The sequence below is a fragment of the Lissotriton helveticus genome, chromosome 1_1 (assembly GCF_964261635.1).
Source record: "Lissotriton helveticus chromosome 1_1, aLisHel1.1, whole genome shotgun sequence".
Classification (NCBI taxonomy): Eukaryota; Metazoa; Chordata; class Amphibia; order Caudata; family Salamandridae; genus Lissotriton; species Lissotriton helveticus.
This window is the reverse complement of record NC_136057.1, coordinates 345,859,543-345,881,678: the sequence shown is the minus strand read 5'-3', so window position 1 is coordinate 345,881,678 and position 22,136 is coordinate 345,859,543. Positions and strand designations below refer to the sequence as shown.

General features: G+C 45.6%; 1 protein-coding gene across 1 annotated transcript in view; it reads left to right on the top strand.

Annotated features, from left to right (window-relative positions):
* LOC144807718 (protein mono-ADP-ribosyltransferase PARP12-like) overlaps nt 1–22,136 on the top strand; it is a 361,427-nt gene that overhangs the window by 273,120 nt on the left and 66,171 nt on the right. The window contains exon 9 of the mRNA XM_078673379.1: nt 13,348–13,411. Within this exon, the coding sequence (XP_078529505.1) occupies nt 13,348–13,411 (64 nt within the window). The remainder of the gene's footprint in view (nt 1–13,347; nt 13,412–22,136) is intronic.

Here is a 22,136-nt window from a genome sequence, read left to right as displayed (position 1 = left end):
GCCAGAACATCGCGCGCACCTGGTGCCTCTTCCCGCCCCCTCCTCCCTGTGGGCCATATAACGACTTGCGGCCCCCGCTTCGCGGGTGCCGCTCGCAGTCGTGAGTTGAAGAAGCCTTTTCCTTGCTCTTAAAGACACTTCCAAAATGAACTGTCCTGGGGACACCACGACAATATTGCTGCTCCTAGGTTTCAAAAATTGAAAGTTGAAAAGCTGGACGGAAAACTCACTCTTTAAAGGATTTCCCTCCCCCCAAAACGCTCCACCCGCACATGATGCGCCTGCAGCCCAGGGGTTCAACAGAGTGCGGTCTCGGGGGCCCCCTTTCCCCACCAACTACTCACGTAACTTTTGGTAATGCAGAGTAAAAAATTATTGCAAATATGAAATCTTTTACTATTTACGTGAAAAGCCATAAGTCTGCTTGCTCCTTATTGCACTACAGACAAAGGGGTCTGCCCATTTCATCCCAACCACTATGGGCTACGATACATATACCAGGTGTGGTTAAAAAGTAGTGATAGATTAGAAAACAGTGTTAGTTCACCCGAATATCGATATCCTTTAGTATTGGTATTGCGGCTAAATCGCATACAACTGTAATGCATTTTCATCCAAATAGGCATTACCCGAGAATTACATTTGACACTAGTAGACATATTCTAATCAAAACAATAGGATATTTATACAGTGCCACGGGCGTGACATTCAATCTCCGTCTCAGTCATGCAACAATTAAATACAAGAATGCCCAAGTAATATAGGTAACCCCTACCCGAATCCCAGAATAACGAAAATTCTGGACGTGTCACCAATTAGGTGTTCTATCTGAAGTTAAGAAGATGCCTAACCGGATCCCGGCCCTCAGACTCGTCTACTTCGCCCTCACCCCGCGTGCTTTTTCATAGTGCAGCCACAGACTCGACCCTAACGTGTCGGAGCGCCTCACAACAGGAACAGCAGCGCCACCTGAAGCTATAATCTACGAGTGGGCATGACACAAAAGTGCATTGGCACGCGAACAGCAAAGTGCCTCAGTCGGCGCTGGGTTTCAAAAGTGATATTGTCTGGCAATGTACTATTGCAAAATTCCTTTTTTGTACGGCACGTGCGTCTGTCCTACTTCACGGGCCTTCTGTGCAGGGATAGAGAGAGTTCTACCCATGCACCACATGCGAGGGGGGGCGACCATTTCATATTGGGCATGGCGAAAGATGCTTCCGCACCGGAATAATAAGAAGGACTGGGCTGGAACAGTACAATAAAGCCCCCGTCATACACATGTATGCTGTAAAACACAGGTCTGAAATAATTCGTATTCACTTATAACAAATGCCTGAGTTGAACGTGTGCGCTCATGCATGCGTAAAATATACACGCTAATTAGTCCACAGAATCCGCATGATCCCATCACTGCGTATTCACATCCTTCCTGACCCAGGAAAACAACATATATGCAGTTACCAGCAGTAATGTTTCTTATTATGCATAATTACATACACGACGATGCACACTGTCATCCATGACCTCGCATGTCGACTATGCATGTGCAACACAATACTCACAGCCTCCCAGCTGTATCGGGGCCGATGTCAGGCCTGCAGAAGGAAAATTCAGCAAACCACTGCACCAGACGGCAAGCCTCTCCCGGCCGCTGGACCGATCCCGAATCCACCGAGCCCTGTGGTGAGGCCCGGGCGGGCAGGGAACCAGCGAAAATTCCTCTGTTGGCCTCCCCAGCTTGTAACCTGCAGGGGAAATAAAACGAAAATTATTGTGCCCACCGCGGGGCAAGGAGCGAGCCTGGAGAGCGCGGGGACAAAGAGGCCGCTTCCCGCGCTCCCCAGGCTCTTGAACCTCTCAGCTGGCACGGTCCCGCCCCCTTGCACCGGAAGCGCAAAACTGCTTCCGGGGCAAGGCGGGACGCGTGCCCAATCAGGACTGGGCAATGGGAGGGGCCGGGCACAGCCATGTGTGCGTGGGGGCCGAGCGGCCCCCACTTTCCTTTCTGCCTCTGCTCCTCTGCTCCTCTGCACAGCCTCCTAGCCTGCCTGCCTTCCGTGAACCCCGGGCGCAAAACAGTGCCTCAAGCAGGGCAGGGTGCTGGGCTGGGTGCCGAGTGCAGCGATTTCGGCATCCTCGTGTCCTCCTCAGAGCCTCACAATCAGCGGTCAGCGATCAGCGTGAAAACCTGGCATGGAATTCAACATCAGACAGTAAAAATACATTTACTCGCCCAGTTCTTTCTTGCAACCCCTAGACAAAGAACAGGGCAGAGGGATACTTGCTTGCATTAACTGACAATATATATCTCATGTTCTAAGTAGAAAATTTTCATTCAGTGCCATTTGTCTAAGTTTCAAAGCAGCAGGAATGTGCATTACATGTCCACCATTAACCTTTTATCTACTACAATCAAATATTTAATGAAGTGCAAACATATGTTCATCCATGCACGTGCTCAACGTGGGGCGGGACTGGACTTCTGAAAAGAGGGAGGCAATAAGAAGCAAGAAAGGAGAGAGGAAGAAATGACAGTACTAAGGAAGAGGGAAATGAAAGCATACTTCTTTATAAACACTACAACAACATGTTCCCTGTGATTTTACACAGAGGCAATAAATAGAAAACACTGATAAACCCTGAGCTGTACACTTTTTTCACAACAAATAGAAACTGAAAACAGGAAAGCTTAGAAATGTCCTTTAGAAATATATAGCTTAAAGGAACCCTTTCAGCTCCTTTCTAAAAAAGCAATATATGATATTCTGTCACTTTACTGAGTGCAGCACACACAGGGCCTCTTACAACAGTCACAATGAAAATCTGTAGGAATTTAGATTGCAATACAGTGCTCCATTGAGTCAAGATACTCAGGCAGACCCTCTATATCTGGCATTCCTCTACCCCACTGCAACATTCCTATTGATACAATAACAAATGAGCGGTCTATAAAAGGGAAAATCAATATGAGTAAAACAGTTACTTTAATATGACGGACATTTCCAGTTCTCATTTGGAGAGATAATGCCCAGGTGAGCAAGTGCTCATCCTAATTTCAGAAGTAAAGCCCTAAGCCTTTATTCCATTTAAATGCGTTTGATCCAGAAGTCTACTTGGTGCTTGAGCGAGCAAGTAACATACCCCTTACCTGTTTGCTTGCTGTTCAAAGACTATAAAAGTAATTTGGAAACTAGTAGGTTTCCTGAAGGTCATGCAACTTTCAATTTGTCAATTTCACTGAAATCAGTTTCGGAGTTTTGAAGCCTGGAATGAGTAAGATCGACCCCATCCTTGAGTTTTACAAAGCCTTTGTACCTTCAAGAGGAAGGTATACATCAACTTCAGCAGTGAAGATAATTTTCTGGTGAAGGAAAACAGTACCTTGCTTGTTTTAAATACCTGGTGGATTGTACAGAAGAAGTTGCACTTATTCTATTGACTTCTGCAGTAAGATCGTGCCATTTGCCCTGAGGAAAAGCGTAGTGAGGAGCCAAGAAAGAGACGCTCTCAGCTAACGCGGAAACAGAATGCAGATATACTGAGGAATACCTAACCTATCTTCACCTGCAGTAGATGGTTTCTGGCTGTCAGTCCGTTAAGTTTTATTTCTCCACTTTTCCCCTTCCCTGGGTGAGGTCCTCAGAGGGGAGTGTATGTACATGACTCACTTGGGGGGGCCGCTCCTAGGGAGGAGAGAAACTAGCAACTACATCACTCCTGCTGTACCTGATTCATAAGGTTAGTCAATCTGCCGTGATTGTGACAATGAGTGAGTGAAAGTGAAAAAGGTGAGGTATATAAAATTGGAGAGAAGAGAGTAGAAAAAGGAATTTATTGATATCCGTGCCGCTCGCAGTCGTGAGTTGAAGAAGCCTTTTCCTTGCTCTTAAAGACACTTCCAAAACGAACTGTGTCCTGTAACTTGGGAGCCCGTGTGCTCAGTTACCAACCTTGCTGTGGGGAGCCTACGCCTTGCAAACGGGAGCAGGACTGCGAGGACCAAAGGTGCTTGCGCCAGAACATCGCGTGCACCTGGTGCCTCTTCCCGCCCCCTCCTCCCTGTGGGCCATATAACTACTCACGGCCCCCGCTTCGCGGGAGCCGCTCGCAGTCGTGAGTTGAAGAAGCCTTTTCCTTGCTCTTAAAGACACTTCCAAAACGAACTGTGTCCTGTAACTTGGGAGCCCGTGTGCTCAGTTACCAACCTTGCTGTGGGGAGCCTACGCCTTGCAAACGGGAGCGGGACTGCGAGGACCAGAGGTGCTTGCGCCAGAACATCGCGCGCACCTGGTGCCTCTTCCCGCCCCCTCCTCCCTGTGGGCCATATAACGACTTGCGGCCCCCGCTTCGCGGGTGCCGCTCGCAGTCGTGAGTTGAAGAAGCCTTTTCCTTGCTCTTAAAGACACTTCCAAAATGAACTGTGTCCTGTAACTTGGGAGCCCGTGGGCTCAGTTACCAACTTTGCTGTGGGGAGCCTACGCCTTGCAAACGGGAGCGGGACTGCAAGGACCAGAGGTACTTGCGCCAGAACATCGCGCGCACCTGGTGCCTCTTCCCGCCCCCTCCTCCCTGTGGGCCATATAACGACTCGCGGCCCCCGCTTCGCGGGAGCCGCTCGCAGTCGTGAGTTGAAGAAGCCTTTTCCTTGCTCTTAAAGACACTTCCAAAACGAACTGTGTCCTTTAACTTGGGAGCCCGTGTGCTCAGTTACCAACCTTGCTGTGGGGAGCCTACGCCTTGCAAACGGGAGCGGGACTGCGAGGACCAGAGGTGCTTGCGCCAGAACATCGCGCGCACCTGGTGCCTCTTCCCGCCCCCTCCTCCCTGTGGGCCATATAACGACTCGCGGCCCCCGCTTCGCGGGAGCCGCTCGCAGTCGTGAGTTGAAGAAGCCTTTTCCTTGCTCTTAAAGACACTTCCAAAATGAACTGTGTCCTTTAACTTGGGAGCCCGTGTGCTCAGTTACCAACCTTGCTGTGGGGAGCCTACGCCTTGCAAACGGGAGCGGGACTGCGAGGACCAGAGGTGCTTGCGCCAGAACATCGCGCGCACCTGGTGCCTCTTCCCGCCACCCTCCTCCTCCTCCTCCTCCTCCTATTTAGCCGAGCCCCCGGACGCGATCGCGGGACGCGCGCGGACGGAAGCGCGGGCAAAGAGCGGGCCGTTTGAGGCCGTTGGAGGACGAGGGAGGACGGGCCACCCCCCTTGCCCAGACTAGCTCTCCCGATTCACCGGTGAAGACCATTGGATTACCTGACACCGGGAATGTCAATGCGGCAAACCAGGAGCAAATCATCTATGGAAGCGGCAGGAGCAGCCCAAGGTACTATTGATAACTATTTTGTGAGGGCCGGCGCAATTCTGATAGAAGATATAGAAGTACTAGAACGACGGATCTCCCAGGAAATCGACTGGGTGCGGAGGTCCTCAATGGGCCCGCTTGCCCAAGCGAAAACACCAGAGGGGGGGAAATCCTCACTCAGTATACCGTGGGGGCAACAGGGTTAAATCAGACTCCCACTAACTCCGATATGGAATTTGATGAAATGAGCTTACTGACTCATCCCAATACACAGACACCTCATATTGCCATCTCTAACCAGCTTCAAGACCTAACCCCACACGCTCCAAGTGGGAAAATCTTCGATAGCACAAGAGGGGTAAAAGAAGGTGCTATCCCAAAAAGAGAGAGAGGGGGGGCCACCAAGGGGGGGAAGAAACCAAAAACCCCTAGGTCCACCATTGCAAGTAAAATTCCTGCGAGGGGTGAAAACACCCCGAGTATCCCGTCGGTGGAAGGAGACGAGGCTCCTCCCACCGAAAGAGTAGTATTGGATCCAGCATCCTTGCATAATAATTCTATACTGGATCCCTCTAGCGAGGATATTACACTGGCGGACATAGGCGCACTTATTAGGTCCCTCCTAAGTCCGCTAGAAGCTCGTCTAATAAAAATAGAAGCCAGGCTGATTAATATAGAAAAATCCACAGTTCAGCTGGCGGATTCAATAAAACCAGAAAGGAAAGGTAATACAGGGGGGCGGGAATTACTAGCAGATAAGATCCCTCAGCTGGCAACGATACTGAAGGAGAAAGCTACAGGTCCCACACAAAACACCCAAACCAAATTTACCCAGAATAAAACTCCCCAACTATCGAATGAGAAAACAACTGCCGCGCCACAATCATCCCTAATCGCACTCCCCGCTCCAAATACACACTCCAAGACTAACAGCACAACTACTCCTAGTCAACCGCAGAAAGATCAGCCACCATCAGCCAACATGAAAACAAATATCCCCCAAAGCAAAACTGTGAATCTCCCGCCTGAGGCAGCACCATACACAATAATACTAGCTGGGGTACCCGAATTAAAACCTAACATTAAAGAGTCTGTCTCCTCCCTTAAAAATAAGGCCATTGACTGGTTGTCCAAATACAGACCACTCCCTCCTGGTACAACAGGATCAATCTTTACGGCGCGGAGAGCTACTTGGGTAGGAGAGCAGAGGAAAACAATCTCAGGGGATTGTATCCTGGTGAGGTTCAGGGACACCAACACAGCTGCTTATATATGCAGCTGGTCCGTTGACGACCAGGATAGCCCCATCCAGCCTTTACCTCTTTCCTTCTTCTACCCTTCAAGTGCTTATGTAGCAGATAAGCAGAGACGGGGGTTCCAGCAAGAGAGGAGGGAGGAGTGGGGACCCAATAGGAGAGATAGATGGGACAACTACTACAAAGGACACCTGATGGCCAACAACTTGCCAGTGCGTGATGAGGAGGAGGGCTGGGGCCCTAGTAGTAGAAGGGGGTGGGGGTGGGGGGGCAGTGCGGAAGGAGAAGAATACAAAAGGCAAATGGCGAAAGAGAGGAGGGAGGAGTGGGGACCTAATAGGAGAGATAGGTGGGACAACTACCACAAAGGACACATGATGGCCAACAACTTGCCAGTGCGAGATGAGGAGGAGGGCTGGGGCCTCGGTAGTGGAAGGGGGTGGGGGAGGGGTGGTGGTGTGGAAGGAGAAAAATACAACAGGCAAATGGCGAAAGAGTATACACGACCTCATGAGGAGGAAGAAGGGTGGGAGCTTGTCAATAGGAGAAATAGGTTTGGAGGCGATTGGGGGGGAAGACGGGGAGAGATCCCATGGTCATATACTAAACCTCACTTTGGCTATCCTACGACCTTCAACAGATACAGTAATCTCGACTTGGTCGATTGACCACTAGAGCCGGCAACTAGTGAGCTGCCCCCAGCAAACTTTAAAAGGGATAGGTCACCACACCCGGAAGACTCCCCATTACAAAGGGCACACATGGCTGCCTTTAAAACCCAAACAACTAGCCAAGATGTAAGTTGCCCGCCGGAAAAGACTCTGGCCGAATTCGATGGGGACAGAATGAGGGGCGATGTCACACTAGGATCCCCAAAGCCAAACCTGGCAAAAAATAAACCGCAGGAACCAACACGTCCCCTATCACTGAACCTAATTTCGTGGAACGTGGCGGGCCTGGCTAGCAAGCTAGAATGCGAGGATTGGGCTTCCTTTACTAACTCGAGAAGCATCTGCCTATTTCAAGAAACTTGGGCAAGAGAAGAACACACTCGCCATGGCTTTGCAGTCTTCACGAAACTCGCGAAGTGGGGAGGACGAGGTAGACCCTCGGGAGGCCTGGCAACCTGGGTGGCTATCCATTTGGGCTGCAATGCTACCGTCTTAAACGTGGATTCAGACGATATTCTGGAGGTGCAGTTAGAATGGCCTAACTCCTACAAACTTCTACTGATAAACGTCTATTCAAGACCCACGCCCGCATCTAAAGAATCAAGCACAATTGAAGAACTTTCTGTGCTCTTGAGTCAAATTCCTAGGGAACTTCCCTATTTGGTGGGAGGTGATTTAAACGCACATTTTGAGCCGCTGCCAGGCCTTCTTGATGGACCCTCCCAAGAGGAGGATTCAAGATGGCTGGTGCCGGCAACGATGGCACCCCCCGCGAGGGCGTGGACCCCTCTCGCCCTGCAGATAACAGCCCTCACATTTAATCATGGAATCAGGGCATGTAACGGCCGCACGAAATCAGATGTCCCAAGTAAATTCACATTCAACAAAATTGGAAGTGAATCTAGATTGGACTATGTCTTAGTCCAAATGTCTTCATGGCAGCTGGTCACTGACTTCAAGATAATAGACAGGTTGGACAGTGATCACAATGCCTTAGAACTCGACTATGCCATCCCAGGCACCTGGGCTGAGGGAACAACTAAACAGAGGCCAAAGACAGGGTTGGCACTCGAGAATAACAGAAGGAGAGTGAGATGGGAGAAATTGATCTCACGTGATGACAAACTGCCAAAACTCTACGCCAAAATTATGCCAATATTGGAAGAGACACTTGCCCATGGGGAAGGCCCCTATAGCGATGAAACCAGAGTTCAAATGTGGCAATCCCACGAAGACCTTATTAATTTAATGGAGGCAGACCTCTTTAATAAGGGAAATGATAGACGTGGCGGGAATAGAAAAAAGACTTGGTACAATTCTACGTGCCGTAAGTCCAAATCCGACCTCCTGCTAGCTATCAAGGCGGGTAACAATAGGGAGGAAATACAACTTAGAAGAAGGTCACATAAGAAACTTCTGGAAAATGCAAGGGTGGAATGGGACGAGGCCCACTGGGAGAAACTTTTGGGTGCCCTAGGGAATAGGGACTCTCGTAAATTTTGGCGATTTGTAAATCATGGCTCGGAAGACCTTCCTTCAGCTATCGGGCCAAACATCGCCCCAAGCTTGTGGCAATCCCATTTTGAGTCCCTATATTCCTCAGAAGAGGAAACCTCGAACCATAATTCATATACCCTGGAGGCTGCCACAGAATGCGAACCCTTTTTAATAAGAGAGGTTCAAAAAGCTATTGAAGGATTGTCAGCAGGAAAAGCCCCTGGCTTAGACGGGGTACCAGGCGACCTATACAAGCAGGAGCCGGGGATATGGGCACCATACCTGACACAAATCTTCAATGGGATCTTGGGAGGAATGAGGGTACCGGATACTTGGCTGGGTGCAGAGGTAGTCCCTATATTTAAAAAGGGATCCCCACTGCTCCCAGCCAATTACCGCCCCATCAGTCTGATAGACGTCTCTCAGAAACTTTTCGGGAGGCTGGTGCTGGATAGGCTCCAGAATTGGCTGGAGGAAACTAGTACCTTGAGCCCATATCAAGCGGGATTTAGGAGGGGGGTCTCAACGGTCGACCAGGTCTTTAGACTGAGCCTCATCTACTGGAGGACGGCGCTGATCGAGGCTGGCGCGCTGTACACGGTCTTCGTGGATCTGCGCGCCGCTTTCGATCTGGTGCCCAGACCCAGGCTGTGGAGGGTTATGGAGGACTTGGGGGTCCCAAAAGATATTCTCGCAATCCTCATGAAATTACACCAAAATAACTTTGCACAAGTCAGGTGCGGGAACAACGGTGCTCTAACTAAGAGGTTCCCCGTCCGAAGAGGGGTAAGGCAGGGTTGTGTGCTTGCACCAACCCTGTTTTGCATCTTCGTGAATGGGGTAATAGAGCACCTGACCAGGATTGCTAACATCGATGCCCCGAAATTGTGCGGCAGCAGGGTTCCCGCAATAATGTTCGCGGATGATACCCTGCTGCTGTCCAAATCCCCTATGGGCATCCAGAGGGTATTAGATGGGTTTCTAGGCTTCTGTGAGGAAAGGGGATTAGAAGTCAACCCACAGAAAACAAAATTTATGATTTTAAACCCAATGCCGACCAACCGACCAAACCCTAAGCTCGGAGAAGTAAGCCTAGAAAGAGTGAAGACATTCGAGTACTTGGGGATAACCCTCAATCAAAACTTGACGTGGGATGCCCACCAAGCCAAATCGACTATGAAACTGACCCAAAGGGCGGGTGGTATTCTAAGAATTGGTGGTAAATCTACTTACCGCCCCCTTGGACCAGCAATTCAAATTTACAAAGTCCAGGCCCGGGGAGCAGTTACCTATGGGGGAGAGCTATGGGGCCACATACCATCCCAAAGTTTGTTAAGAGCTGAAAATAAGTTTTTAAGGCAACTAACATCCCTCCCCTGTAGTACACCACTCTTGCCCCTAAGATTGGATCTGGGCGTGAGGCCAATTACCGAGGAACTTGGCCTCAAACCATTGGCTTTTTGGCGCTGCCTATGGAGCACTCAAGAGCTGATAACCTACAGAGCGGAGCTCCAGGAATTTCTAGCTGCTCCAAAAGCAAGCAGTATACCTTGGTTAAGTTACATAAAGAGCATGTGTGAGTCCCTTGGAATCCCAGGACCCTGAGAGAGCCAGCACCAGCATCTGGAGGAAGATGCTGTCCAGAATTTATAATGACTATATGCTTGCCAGAGCACTGGACAATGTCCGTGAAGGATCCCGAACCTTCCATTTTATCCAATCTAAAGACACTTATACCATGGAATGTGTATTGAATGATATCATGCCTCCCTTAACAAGGAAATTATTTCTGCAGTGGCGGTATGGGACATTACCTTTGGGGTCCTTTACTAAAGGATGGTCGAGCCAATCCGGCACCGGGACATGTCCTACTTGTGCCAACACACAGGAGACCGATGTGCATGTTGTAGTTATGTGCCCAGCCTATCGAAAAAGTAGAAAGTATTGGATCGTTCCGCTACTCAAAAACTGGGGTTTTAGACAACTTCTACCAGCCTATAGAGTTTTAAAAACGGACTTATCCTCGGTAACTGTCTTGGCAATGTCAAAAATTTTAACTGCAATGTGGGTTATACGTGCTAGGCTGCTAAAGGGCACGGGGAGGCAGAGTTAATTAATTCACCCCGTTTCAGCAAATTCATCTTTTACATTTATTGTGGACGACTCTGGTTTTTATTCTATGTTCTTAATAATGTGTTTATCAATTGATTTTAATGATGTAACAATTATATGTATATCTTTTATGGTCCTGGTACCGAAATAAAGATTTTTGATACTGATACTATTGACACTCTTGCTGCTTATGGACAGACCTCAATGCCAAAGTCGTACAATCTGGTTGAATCAAACAGAGCAATGATGGGCAGCAGGGGCTTGTGAACTCTGGATTTGGCCCAGTTGATAATCCAGGAGAATCCATTTCAAACATAAATACAGGACAGCACACATGCCATTGTCATTGTCACTCTTTGTGGAAGGCCAGACTATGTAACAGTCCTTTGTGGCACTACATATTAAATTTACTTAGCAGTGTTGAAGATGTAAGTGTACAGCATAAATTCTTTATCCATACCCACAACCATTTCTTGGTCTTGAATTATGCACTGGACATATCCTGGGAACACCTGGCCAGCAAGAAGGGCTACTAAGATGATTATACATACCAAGTAGATGTACCTCTGCTTTTCTTAGATTCAGCTTAAATTTGTTATCAATACATTCTAACTATTAGACACAGATATAAACATACTGAACAACATCTGTGTGTCACTGGCATAGTTGTAAACTTACTGGATCAACAGTAGCAAGGGGTGTAGATATTAGAGAGGAGCAGTGACAATACAGCATTTGGCTTGACTGCCGACTGTCTAAAAGATCGAAAGTACTAATTCAGCACTGTTCATCTGCTCCTACCTCAGCAAGACCTCTTAGGATTATCCGATGATCTAGTATCAACAGAAGTTAAGAGATCTTATCAGACCAGGGGGATAAAATTACCCTGGCCCAAGTCTACTTTTAGATTATCCACTATTGCCACTGTGACTGCCTCAAGACCCTCTCTAGCCTGAAATCTTCTTGGTGGTGGTCTAGCAGATCATTGCTTTACAGGAAGGGTTGCCATTGAGAGATTGCCCAATCTCGTCTGAATTAAGTAAAGGCTTCTTCAATAAAGATGGCTTAGGGCAACTTTTGGTTCCTCTTCTGTAATGGGTTGATGTTGGAGTTTGAGGAGGTTACTTAGAAATACTAGCTCTTTATAAAATGATGGTGGATAAAGACAGGAGGCAGACACTATTGTTTTACTCCAGCCAATAAAGGCTGAAGGTTAACCATGCCAGAAATTAATAGCTGTTCGTGACATCTGGTTGTATCCATTTATTATATCCACTGTACCTGACAGTTCATTGTAGATGTCTAAGACCTTGCAATGAAGATTATAGCAAGTTAATTAGAGCTCATGTGCTAGCACATGGATGCTTCCTGCCCTGGCATTGGTCACCAGAAAATGGTGCCCCTATGACCACAGACCATTCCCTCATCCAATGTTAAGGTGTAGACTGGAGGTCTGTGCTTACAGTTAACACTGTGTCCTCTTCACGGATGTCCATGTCTGCTGAGAGGGAATGTGAGGATCTCAGTGGGAGGATTGTGGTGGTCACAGCACAGGTTATTGAGGTTTAGATCTATCAAGTCGCAAGATGTCTGTGCCTTCCCTACCTTTCCTCAACCTCCTTGTTAATGAGAAATGCTATAGCTATTGATGTGCTCTGAATATTGCCCTCTTCATTTCATGGAGTGGTTGAAAGGGCAACGTTAAAGCTTGGCAGTTGGTTCACCTTCTCTGTGGTCGACAAGAAGCCTCCATCACATACTAGCAGAGTCTAGGATGAAAAGGGATTTTCAACAGGTGAACACAGAAGTGTGGTCTACTAACTAAATATATGCCCTTGGATTTCATTCTGGTTTTGGGAAAGGTATATTTTCTGGGCAAATCACTTAATCCCACCATGGCAACAAAACTGTAAATATGTGAAAGGTAATGCAGTTATGTGACCTAAAATGTGTACACGTGTGTGAAAACCACTCTTATTGTGCACAATCTCAATTAATTTCCCAAACATAATGAAAGACTAAAGAGAAGATGGGGGCGTTCAACCTTGCTGTTCTCCCCTTGTTGCCCCCTTTTCATATCTAACTACAGCTCTACTAACCGTGAACCCCACTTGAAGTAATTTAAGTTGGACTTGTTCAATCATCATTAAAGTTTGTGTGAAAGATCTGCTTAATTTTTCTCTGTGATCCCATTCCTAGCCAGATGTTAGGGCAGGTTAGGAAATTCTGAAAGTTCAAGCTTGCTATCCTCCTGGAAATGTTGTTGTGTACCAAATAGATACTGTACATAATCCAGTCACTATGGAACACTGAGTGTGTGCAGATAACAACGGTCAGCCTCAAGGCATTTGTCATGTAAATGGGGAACTAAGGGCAGATGCCAATCTTCAGGTCAAGATACATCATATATGTTTGTGATGCAATTTGCAAAGAGAAGAGAACATGGGACGCAGAATAGTGGGTGGGAATTTTCTTTAATAAACTCTTTTTGTGTTTTCTTTTCTAGTGGAAAACCCCAGGCAATACCAGCCTATTGGGACAAAACGGCATTGCCCATCAAAGGATATCAGGTATAAGTTGCTGTCTTTAGCCCAAAAGAGAAGAAGCATGCCCTTTTATAGTAATGTGCAAGCAGTAAACATGATGTGAAGCAAGTGTATTGACACCAAAAGATAATTTGTTTAGACTGTCTTTTCCCTTCTAATGAAAGCATGGTACAATAGGTACCTGTTACAGTACAGCCTCTTTATTTTCCTTCAGCCAAACACCCCATACTGTTGAGCATCTGTTCTGACAATTAGGGGGCTTATATAAACAAATTAAGCCATCAGAAACATAGAATAATAGACAGGATTCCCTGCACTGATGATGAGAACTAATTCCAGCTTCTATTTTAAAAAGTGGATAGTGTCACTGATGGTCTGGAACGAATAATCTGGATGAATTTAATTCTGCTGTACTCTGACAATTTATGCATAATTTGGAAATATTTTCAAATGTCTGTAAAGGTTTATTAATAATACAAAAATACTTATACATATATATATATATATATATATTCACTGAAAAAACAATAGGTTTCAGGGACGTTATAATTAGTTGGACATTCTTCTCCTACAAAACCATAGAAATACCCTGTTATACTTAGTTCAGCTAACTATAACTCGCGCACCCGCAATGCACTGCTGATGACGTCACATATTACATAATGTATGACATCACTGATGACATCATCCAGTCACTGTGTTTTTCTTTAAAGTGTAAATATGTATTATATATATGCCAAGCTGTATTGAAGAATGTGTGGGTGTATAAGTGTCTGAATGGAGGATTTAGTTGGTGCGTGACTGACTGTTTAAGTGAGTGATTACATGTGTCTTACTGAAGACATGGGTTAGTGACTAAACTGTGTGAATGTCTGTATCAGTCTGTCTGTTGTTGTATAAGCTTCTGCATGGGTTGGTCAGTAGCTACATGAGTGTCTATATAGGTTATCGATTGGTTGCCCAACTATTTGAATGGGTGCCTGTGTGTGTGTGTGGGTGGGTGGGAGGTGTGTGAATCTGTGCATAGATGTTTGAGTGGTTGGTTCACTGTGTGTATGGGTTCAAGAGTGCATGTGGAAACAGCTATATGGGTGGGTGGGTATGTGTATGGGTGTGTTGGGGAGTGAATGAATGTCTCAATGGTACATATCCAAGTAACTACATACGTAAAAGGCAGTGTATATGAGAGTTGAAGTATATAAATGACTATACGTGAGAGTCAGTGATTATGAGAGTGGCTGTATTGATGAGTGTGTACTTGTATCAGTGATTGTATAAAATAGTAAGTATGCATCTGTTTCAGTTTGAATAAGTGATATGGTGTGTGTACAACTGAATAGGTCAGTAAATGGAAGTGTGATTGATTCTTTGCATCACTGACTACGTGTGTGAGTAACTCTGGATGAGTGGTGGTGTGTGAGTGCATGTATAGGTGTATGAGTGCTTAATTATGATAGTGTTGTATTGATGAGTGACTGCATTTATGTGTGATTGTATGGGTGAATCAGTGGATGTGTGTGTAGACCTAGGAATCAGTGAGTATGTATGTAGTAACTGGTATTGGTGTGTCAATGGTTTCGAAAATGGTAGTCTGTAATTTACAGTGGGTGTATCAAAGGTTATATTAGAGTGTGAGGAGGTGAATCAGATTTTCAAGTGGATGATGTCATCAGCGATGTCATTTGAGATGTCATCAGTGATGTCATCAGTGATGTCACTGGCCATGTCATGAATGATGTAATATATGACGTCATTAGCAGTACATTGCAGATGCGTGAGTTATAGTTAGCTGAACTAACTATAACGGGTGAATTTCTATGGTTTTGTACGAGAAGAATGTCCAACTAACTATAATGTCCCTCAAACCTATGTTTTTTTTCAGCTAATTTCTAAGGTTTTTTAAATGTAATTTCTAATTATAATGTTCATTGAATTTTTCTGTGACTTTAAATTATCATCCCATTATCAACCTGGTGAAAACAGCCGATATGGTCAGTTTTCCAGCGATAGCTTCCGCAAAAAAAATCGCCACAAATGAGAGCGACAACTAACGCGAATGATATGCAGAGTAGGTGTTCCTGTTCAAAAATAATACGAAAACACCACTTCCCGATATTTTCACTGACCAGCCAAATCTGAGATGCGATCCAAAAACAGGCGAAAAGCTGCATTAGTAGTAAGAATTTAACATCTGCCTTTTACTGGTGTAAAGCAGGACTACTACCTACAATATAAAAGGGAGTGCAGCCCAGAGCCACATCTGAAGATCAACACATGTCATAGAGCTACTGATCATGCAGCTCCGACGCCCAAGAAGGCCACGACACCCACCGCCACCACCCCCAGGAACTCCCCCCTGGACCCCCCCCTACTACCACTGAGGCAGCACAGAACAGGACAGTGGACCTTCCCAAAATGGCATGGCCCCTCAGTCACATAATAGCTGAATGTTGGGAGATAGGGCAACCAAGTATGTGTGAAGGACGCAAGTCATCCATCAACAACAATGCACTCAAGCCAAGTGTAGAGGTGATGTACTGGACAGACCTCACTATGCAGAGCACAGACCTCTCCATGTGTACATATACTGCTGGTGCTTGTAGTGTTGTGGACAGTCAACACAACCATGTGTTCGAGGCATATGAGCTGCAGATTGTACACTATGCATAGACCACCATCTGGTGTTGGGCTCGGATACTTGCACTTTGTTGTTGTCTTGGAAGAGTGTTTTGTGGTCACAAGAAAGGTGACTCCTCCCTTGGACAATAGTGCGAATGGGCATCGACTCTATCCTCAGATTGTTGTTTTCCGCCATCGGGTTCATTGTCATTTTTGCGTTCCGATTCGGAGCCGTATTTTCAAACATTTTCGACTCCAAAAGCTATCTACAACTCGACTGTATTGTTTTCGATCGCGTGATCTTCGATGCGCATCTCAACTACTTGATTCCGGTCTCCGACGCAGCCCACTGGGCCTATCGATGTCATTCAGGCCTAAAGCTCATGGAAAGGACTCCATTAAAAAAATGCCCGCAGTGTGTAGTGAAATTTCCACACAGTGACCATCACAAGGTCTGTAACATGTGCCTCTCGACCGAGCACAATGAGAACAATTGCCAAGCCTGCGCCCTTTTTCGATCGAAGAAAACCATCCGTGATCGTCAGGCCCGACGACACATCATGGCACAGCGAGCAGCTCCGGCACCGGTAGACATCTTTAGCGAAGGCCCCGATGTCCCGGAGGAGGATTCTGAGGACTTTGATATCGTATCTGAAGCAGACGACTCAGGCTCAGACGACCACATCACTCCTGGTCAACGAGTGAGTACAACTGCCCCTACCCCATCTCCACCTGAAAAAACAGAAGGCCCTGGTCAAGACTTCGTCTACTGGCCCCAGTAGCGATCGAAAACAACCTTCAGAAGCCCCTCCCTTGGGCTCGGCCCTGAAGATAAAGGACAACCCTTCACGTAGCTGGGCACCGAGCAAAGCGCATATCAGTGTCTCGCAGGCGCCTTCGGCACCGAAGACGGGAGTGCAAACTACTCCCCAAAAAATCCGGTATCGACCACCTCCACGCCAAAACACTCGGATCCGAAACCAAAATCTTCAGAACTGAAAAAGATGTCCGCTTCCATAGCCAAGCCAAAGGACCCGAAACCACCTCCTAAGGCCTCTGAGCAAAAATCCAAACCATGCTCGGATCTAAAAAAGTCAGTACCGAAAGCGGTCACCGAAGAAGAAGAACTTTTTTGACCAGATCCTGTCGATCCCAAACAGAAAAAACTCCATATAGACCCCAATACAGGACATGTGGCTACTATTCCACACAACAAGAGGAAGCTGGACACACCACACACTCCTGTAGTGCCTGCTACTTTACCAATAAGACCCTCTTCTCCTGTTATTCCTCCTCAGTCTGTTTTTCCTCCTAAGCCTGTCTTTCCTCCACAGCCTCCAAACCTTCCGCCTCACTCACCACCACCACAGGATGATGATCATGATAATTTAGGGGGTGGGGGAGGCAACAATGACCCTTTCGCTGACCCTGATAATGACACGGACACACCACAGGACGATTGGGACGATTATGATGACCCAATAGATCCCCCAGACCTCCCTGATCCCCAGCCATATCCAACAAAACCATCTCCCCCAGATGACAATATTGGTTTTGGCCAGCTTGTAAATAGAGCTGCTATCTACCATGGTGTTAACATGCATTCAGACCCTGCAGACGAGGACCTCCTTCTAGACACCTTCGAACAGTCACAAAAAACTGTCCAAACTGTGCCAATGCTAAAAGGGGTCATTAAACATGCCCCTGACATATTCAAAGACCCGGTAAGAGCTAGAATTCTCAATCCCAGGATTGACAAAAAATATAAACTTGCCCCACATGATCCCATCACATCAAAGGGCAGCTACCCTTAGACTCACTAGTGGTAACTAACGCTAGGAAGCACGGCAACTCTCAAACTTCCGGTGACGCACCACCTCCGGATAAGGAATCTAAGTTGTTAGATGCCTCTGGCAAGAGAGTGGCTGCCCAAGCAGCCAATAGCTGGCGCATAGCCAACACCCACGCATTACTTGCTAGGTATGATAGGGCTCACTATGACAGACTAGAAACCCTATTACAACATTTACCTGATCAATACAAAACACAGGCAAGTGACTTAATTCAAGAGGGCAAATCAATAAAGACTGCCCTTGATGCAGCAGACACAGCCTCTAGGTCCATTAACACTAGTGTGCTACTTAGACAACATGCCTGGTTACGCATTTCAGGCTTTAAACAAGAGGTACGAACAACTATCCTCAACCAGCCGTTCAATCAGGAACAACTTTTTGGACCGGCTGTAGACACCACTCTGGAAAAAATGAAAAAGTACACAGAGACTGCTAAATCCATGGTAGCATTACAGTCTCCAGTCACATGTGGCTCCTTTCGTGGCTCCTTCTATAGAGGAGCATCTAAAAACATTGCAACAGACACCGCCTCCTCTTCCTACAAAAACATTACACAAACATCCCCAACAGAGGATATTTTAGAGGCGGATATAGGGGACATAACAACAAAGGGAGAGGCCGAGGCAACAAGAACACTCTTGCCTCCCCCACTAATAAACAGTGACTTCCCTCCAATCCCCCCAGACAATTCCACTCCGGTCGGGGGAAGACTCTCACAGTTCCTACCTATCTGGAATTCCATCACAACAGAGAAGTGGGTAAGACAAATTATCCAGTACGGGCTAACAACCACACCCAGAGTGTTCACAAAGTGCCTTGGGGTGGTAGCAGCACACTTAAGAAGACAACAAATCCATGTCTTTCCATATCTCGACGACTGGCTAATAAAAGCCAAGTCACTCACCCAGTGTGTTCATCAAACCATCCAGCTGCTACACCACTTGGGATTCACATTAAACTATCCCAAGTCAAACCTTCAGCCTTCCCACATACATCAGTATCTCGGGCCACAGTAGACACCTCCAGAGCTCTGGCATATCCCAAGCCAACCTGGATAGCCAGTATGAAAACACTAATCAGCAGATTTCAACCACAGCATTTCCTCCCAGCAAGGGTATTCATGCAACTCATAGGAATGATGGCCTCTTGCATATTTATTGTACCTCACGCAAGACTTCCGATGCGCCCCTTACAGTAATGCCTCGCACGTCAGTGGAACCAGGCTCAAGGACAACTTACAGATCTGGTGTTGATGGACAGCCACACCCATCGCTCGCTGCAGTGGTGGAACACACAAAACCTGTCCAAAGGGCGGCCGATCCTAGATCCGGTTCCACAAATAGTATTAACAGCAGACGCGTCACTCACCGGCTGGGGAGGCCATCTCCTAAACCACACAATTCAAGGCAAATGGACCACTCAACAAAAAGTGTTCCACATCAATCACCTAAAACTACTAGCAATATTTCTAGCATTAAAGTAATTCCATGTACATCTATTGAGAATCATTTCAAGGGTGCAAGGGTGTCTAAAGGACACCCTGTTGCACCCCTGAAATAAGCATGGGTGCACATGTGGCGCACATACATGCCCTAAGGGCATGTATGTGCGTCACATGGCACTTTGAAAAATGGCCAGATGGTATAATACAATATTGTCGGTATATAGATGATATTTTTGTAATTTGGTCCAAAGAGGAAGACACTTTGAAAAATTTGATAGATGAACTGAACACTAGAAATCCAAGAATACAGTTTACCAGCACGGTTAGCACATCAGAAGTTAATTTTCTAGACGTGTTAATCTCAAAGAATGACATTTTACAGAAATTGACCACAGACATATATATTAAACCGACAGATAGAAACAGCACATTGAGTTATTCAAGTTCTCATCCCAGGAGTCTGCTTACGAATCTTCCATATTCGCATTTTCTAAGAATAAAAAGAATCTGTTCAGAAAATGACACATTGGAAAGACAATTGAAACGGCATACCAGCAAATTTGAGGCAAGAGGTTATCCCACCGATATTTTGCGACAAAGTTTGGATAGATTGCCAACCAAAGAGCACAATACACTTTAAATTCCAACTACAAAAAAATCAACTACGGCTTTTACTTTTGTCTCTAGATTCTCAACATCCTCTAACCAAATCAAAAATATTATAAACAAAAGGTGGAACCTTTTAAGGAACGAAAAGGAGTTCAATGGAATCTATGATGAGAAACCAATTTTTGCATACACACGGGGAAAAAATTTAATGGACATCATTAGGACTCCGACCAAACAATCCCAGAAAGAAATTTACAAAGGCACAACTAGATGCTACAACTGTACACACTGCCACAACATTACATTAGGCAATACATTGACTCATCCTGTATCGGGCAAGACAATTCCCCTCAGACACTCCGCAAACTGTGATTCTATATATTGCCTTAAATGCCCCTGTGGCAGAGCATATGTTGGCAAAACTGAACGTAAATTGAAGATAAGACTAACAGAACACAAAAGTACAATCAGGACACAGAACAGGTCAGCACCAGTTGCTTTCCACTGGCTGGAAGCACAGCATAATATTGCCCAATTACGGGTACAAGTAGTGGAGATGGTTCCGAAATTGGAGGGACAAGACAACACAAAGAGATTACTGCAAAGGGAAACACTCTTTACAAACACTAACAACAGTTGGTTTGAATAACAGGTTAGACCTGAGCTGTTTTCTATGAGGAGCACTTCACTTATATGTCCAGGGACACTTTTTGCGCTCGCAAGGTAGATGACATAACACAACATACTATAGAACACGGTAGTTAGAACATCAGAACATCTGTTATCATGATAACAAGTAATATATTAGATTACTTATTTCATTATCAAAAAAAACAATACAACATCACATCCAGTCTAGTCCTGGTGAGAATTTCACACATAATTAAAAGCCATACAAAGCTCATCCCCCCGAGGGTTTAATGTGTTCAAATTAGGAGATGGGTATATAAACATATAAACACAAAACATATACGTAAGGTCTTGAAGATAATAGGTCGTGTATGCACAAGTATTTTGGTCAGCTAATTAGCTTGTTATATAGATCATGTACAAATAACAATTGAAAAGCATGTATACAAGGATGTATATGGTTACAAGTGGAGTACCAAGCTACAATATCGGAATTATCTGGCATGTTATTGTATAGAGAAGGCGCAGTAAGATAACCACGACAATAATCCCATGTGTATTCATATATTTACATATTCCTTATGGTTTTATTTGTTATAATATTGCATAGATAACGGTTACTTCCATTTACGAAGAGAAGGTCTGGATACAATATGATAATTATGTATATAATTCCATGTGTATGTATTTATACATTCTTCATGTTTTATGTGTAGACCTATGATGTTTTCACCTCGTATGATATTGTACAGATAGGGGTCACTTGTATTTAGAAAATTGAGGACGTCATAACAAAAGCAGATATTTTCTATGTCTTATGTGCCACTCGCACATTCATGATAACAAAAGAGGTCTATGATCTTTGAATCCACATAACTAAACACATTGTTGATACACTCACTATGCTCAAATCCCAGAGTGTGACACAAAATTATCGCGTACAAAAAACTACAAGTTCCAGCTTCCTCATACGAGGTATTCTGACAGCTGTCAGTTCCGTACGTCATCGGAACTCATTTAACGTTGTATGGTATCCTTCCGCGTTTGATCGTCGCGCGAGTCCCAGACCAGAAACGTTCAGCGGTAAGTTATTTCTGTACACGCGATCACTGGAATTTTTGGTAAGGAGAGCGATTTATTCATCTATCGAGTTTCCCCTGCATATGCGCACAGACCGTATCATGACAATTTCCTTTTTTAACTGTATTCACAGCACGAAGCCCTGCAGCTTCTATATTATCTGACTTAAGTTTATTTACACCACATCTGTCATCATTCAATCAGGTATGTGACCATGTTCAGTTCGTCTGACATCGGTTCATCATATTAGACCCAGCTTTGTAGTTGTAAATAGTGCATTTATGCAATATAACAATGCAACTTAGCACAACACTTACATAGAATGTATGGTCAGTGAGAGTTGCATAATATTTTAAACTCCAATACTTGGATACGTATTGATCAACATTGCTAGTTGTGTCTTTTATTGCTCGATTACCGTACAATCCCCACAGTCTTAACCTTCATTTAATTCCATAACTCGCTGCTAGTACTAATGAGTTTATATGCCAACCCTCTCCTTTAGGAACACCAC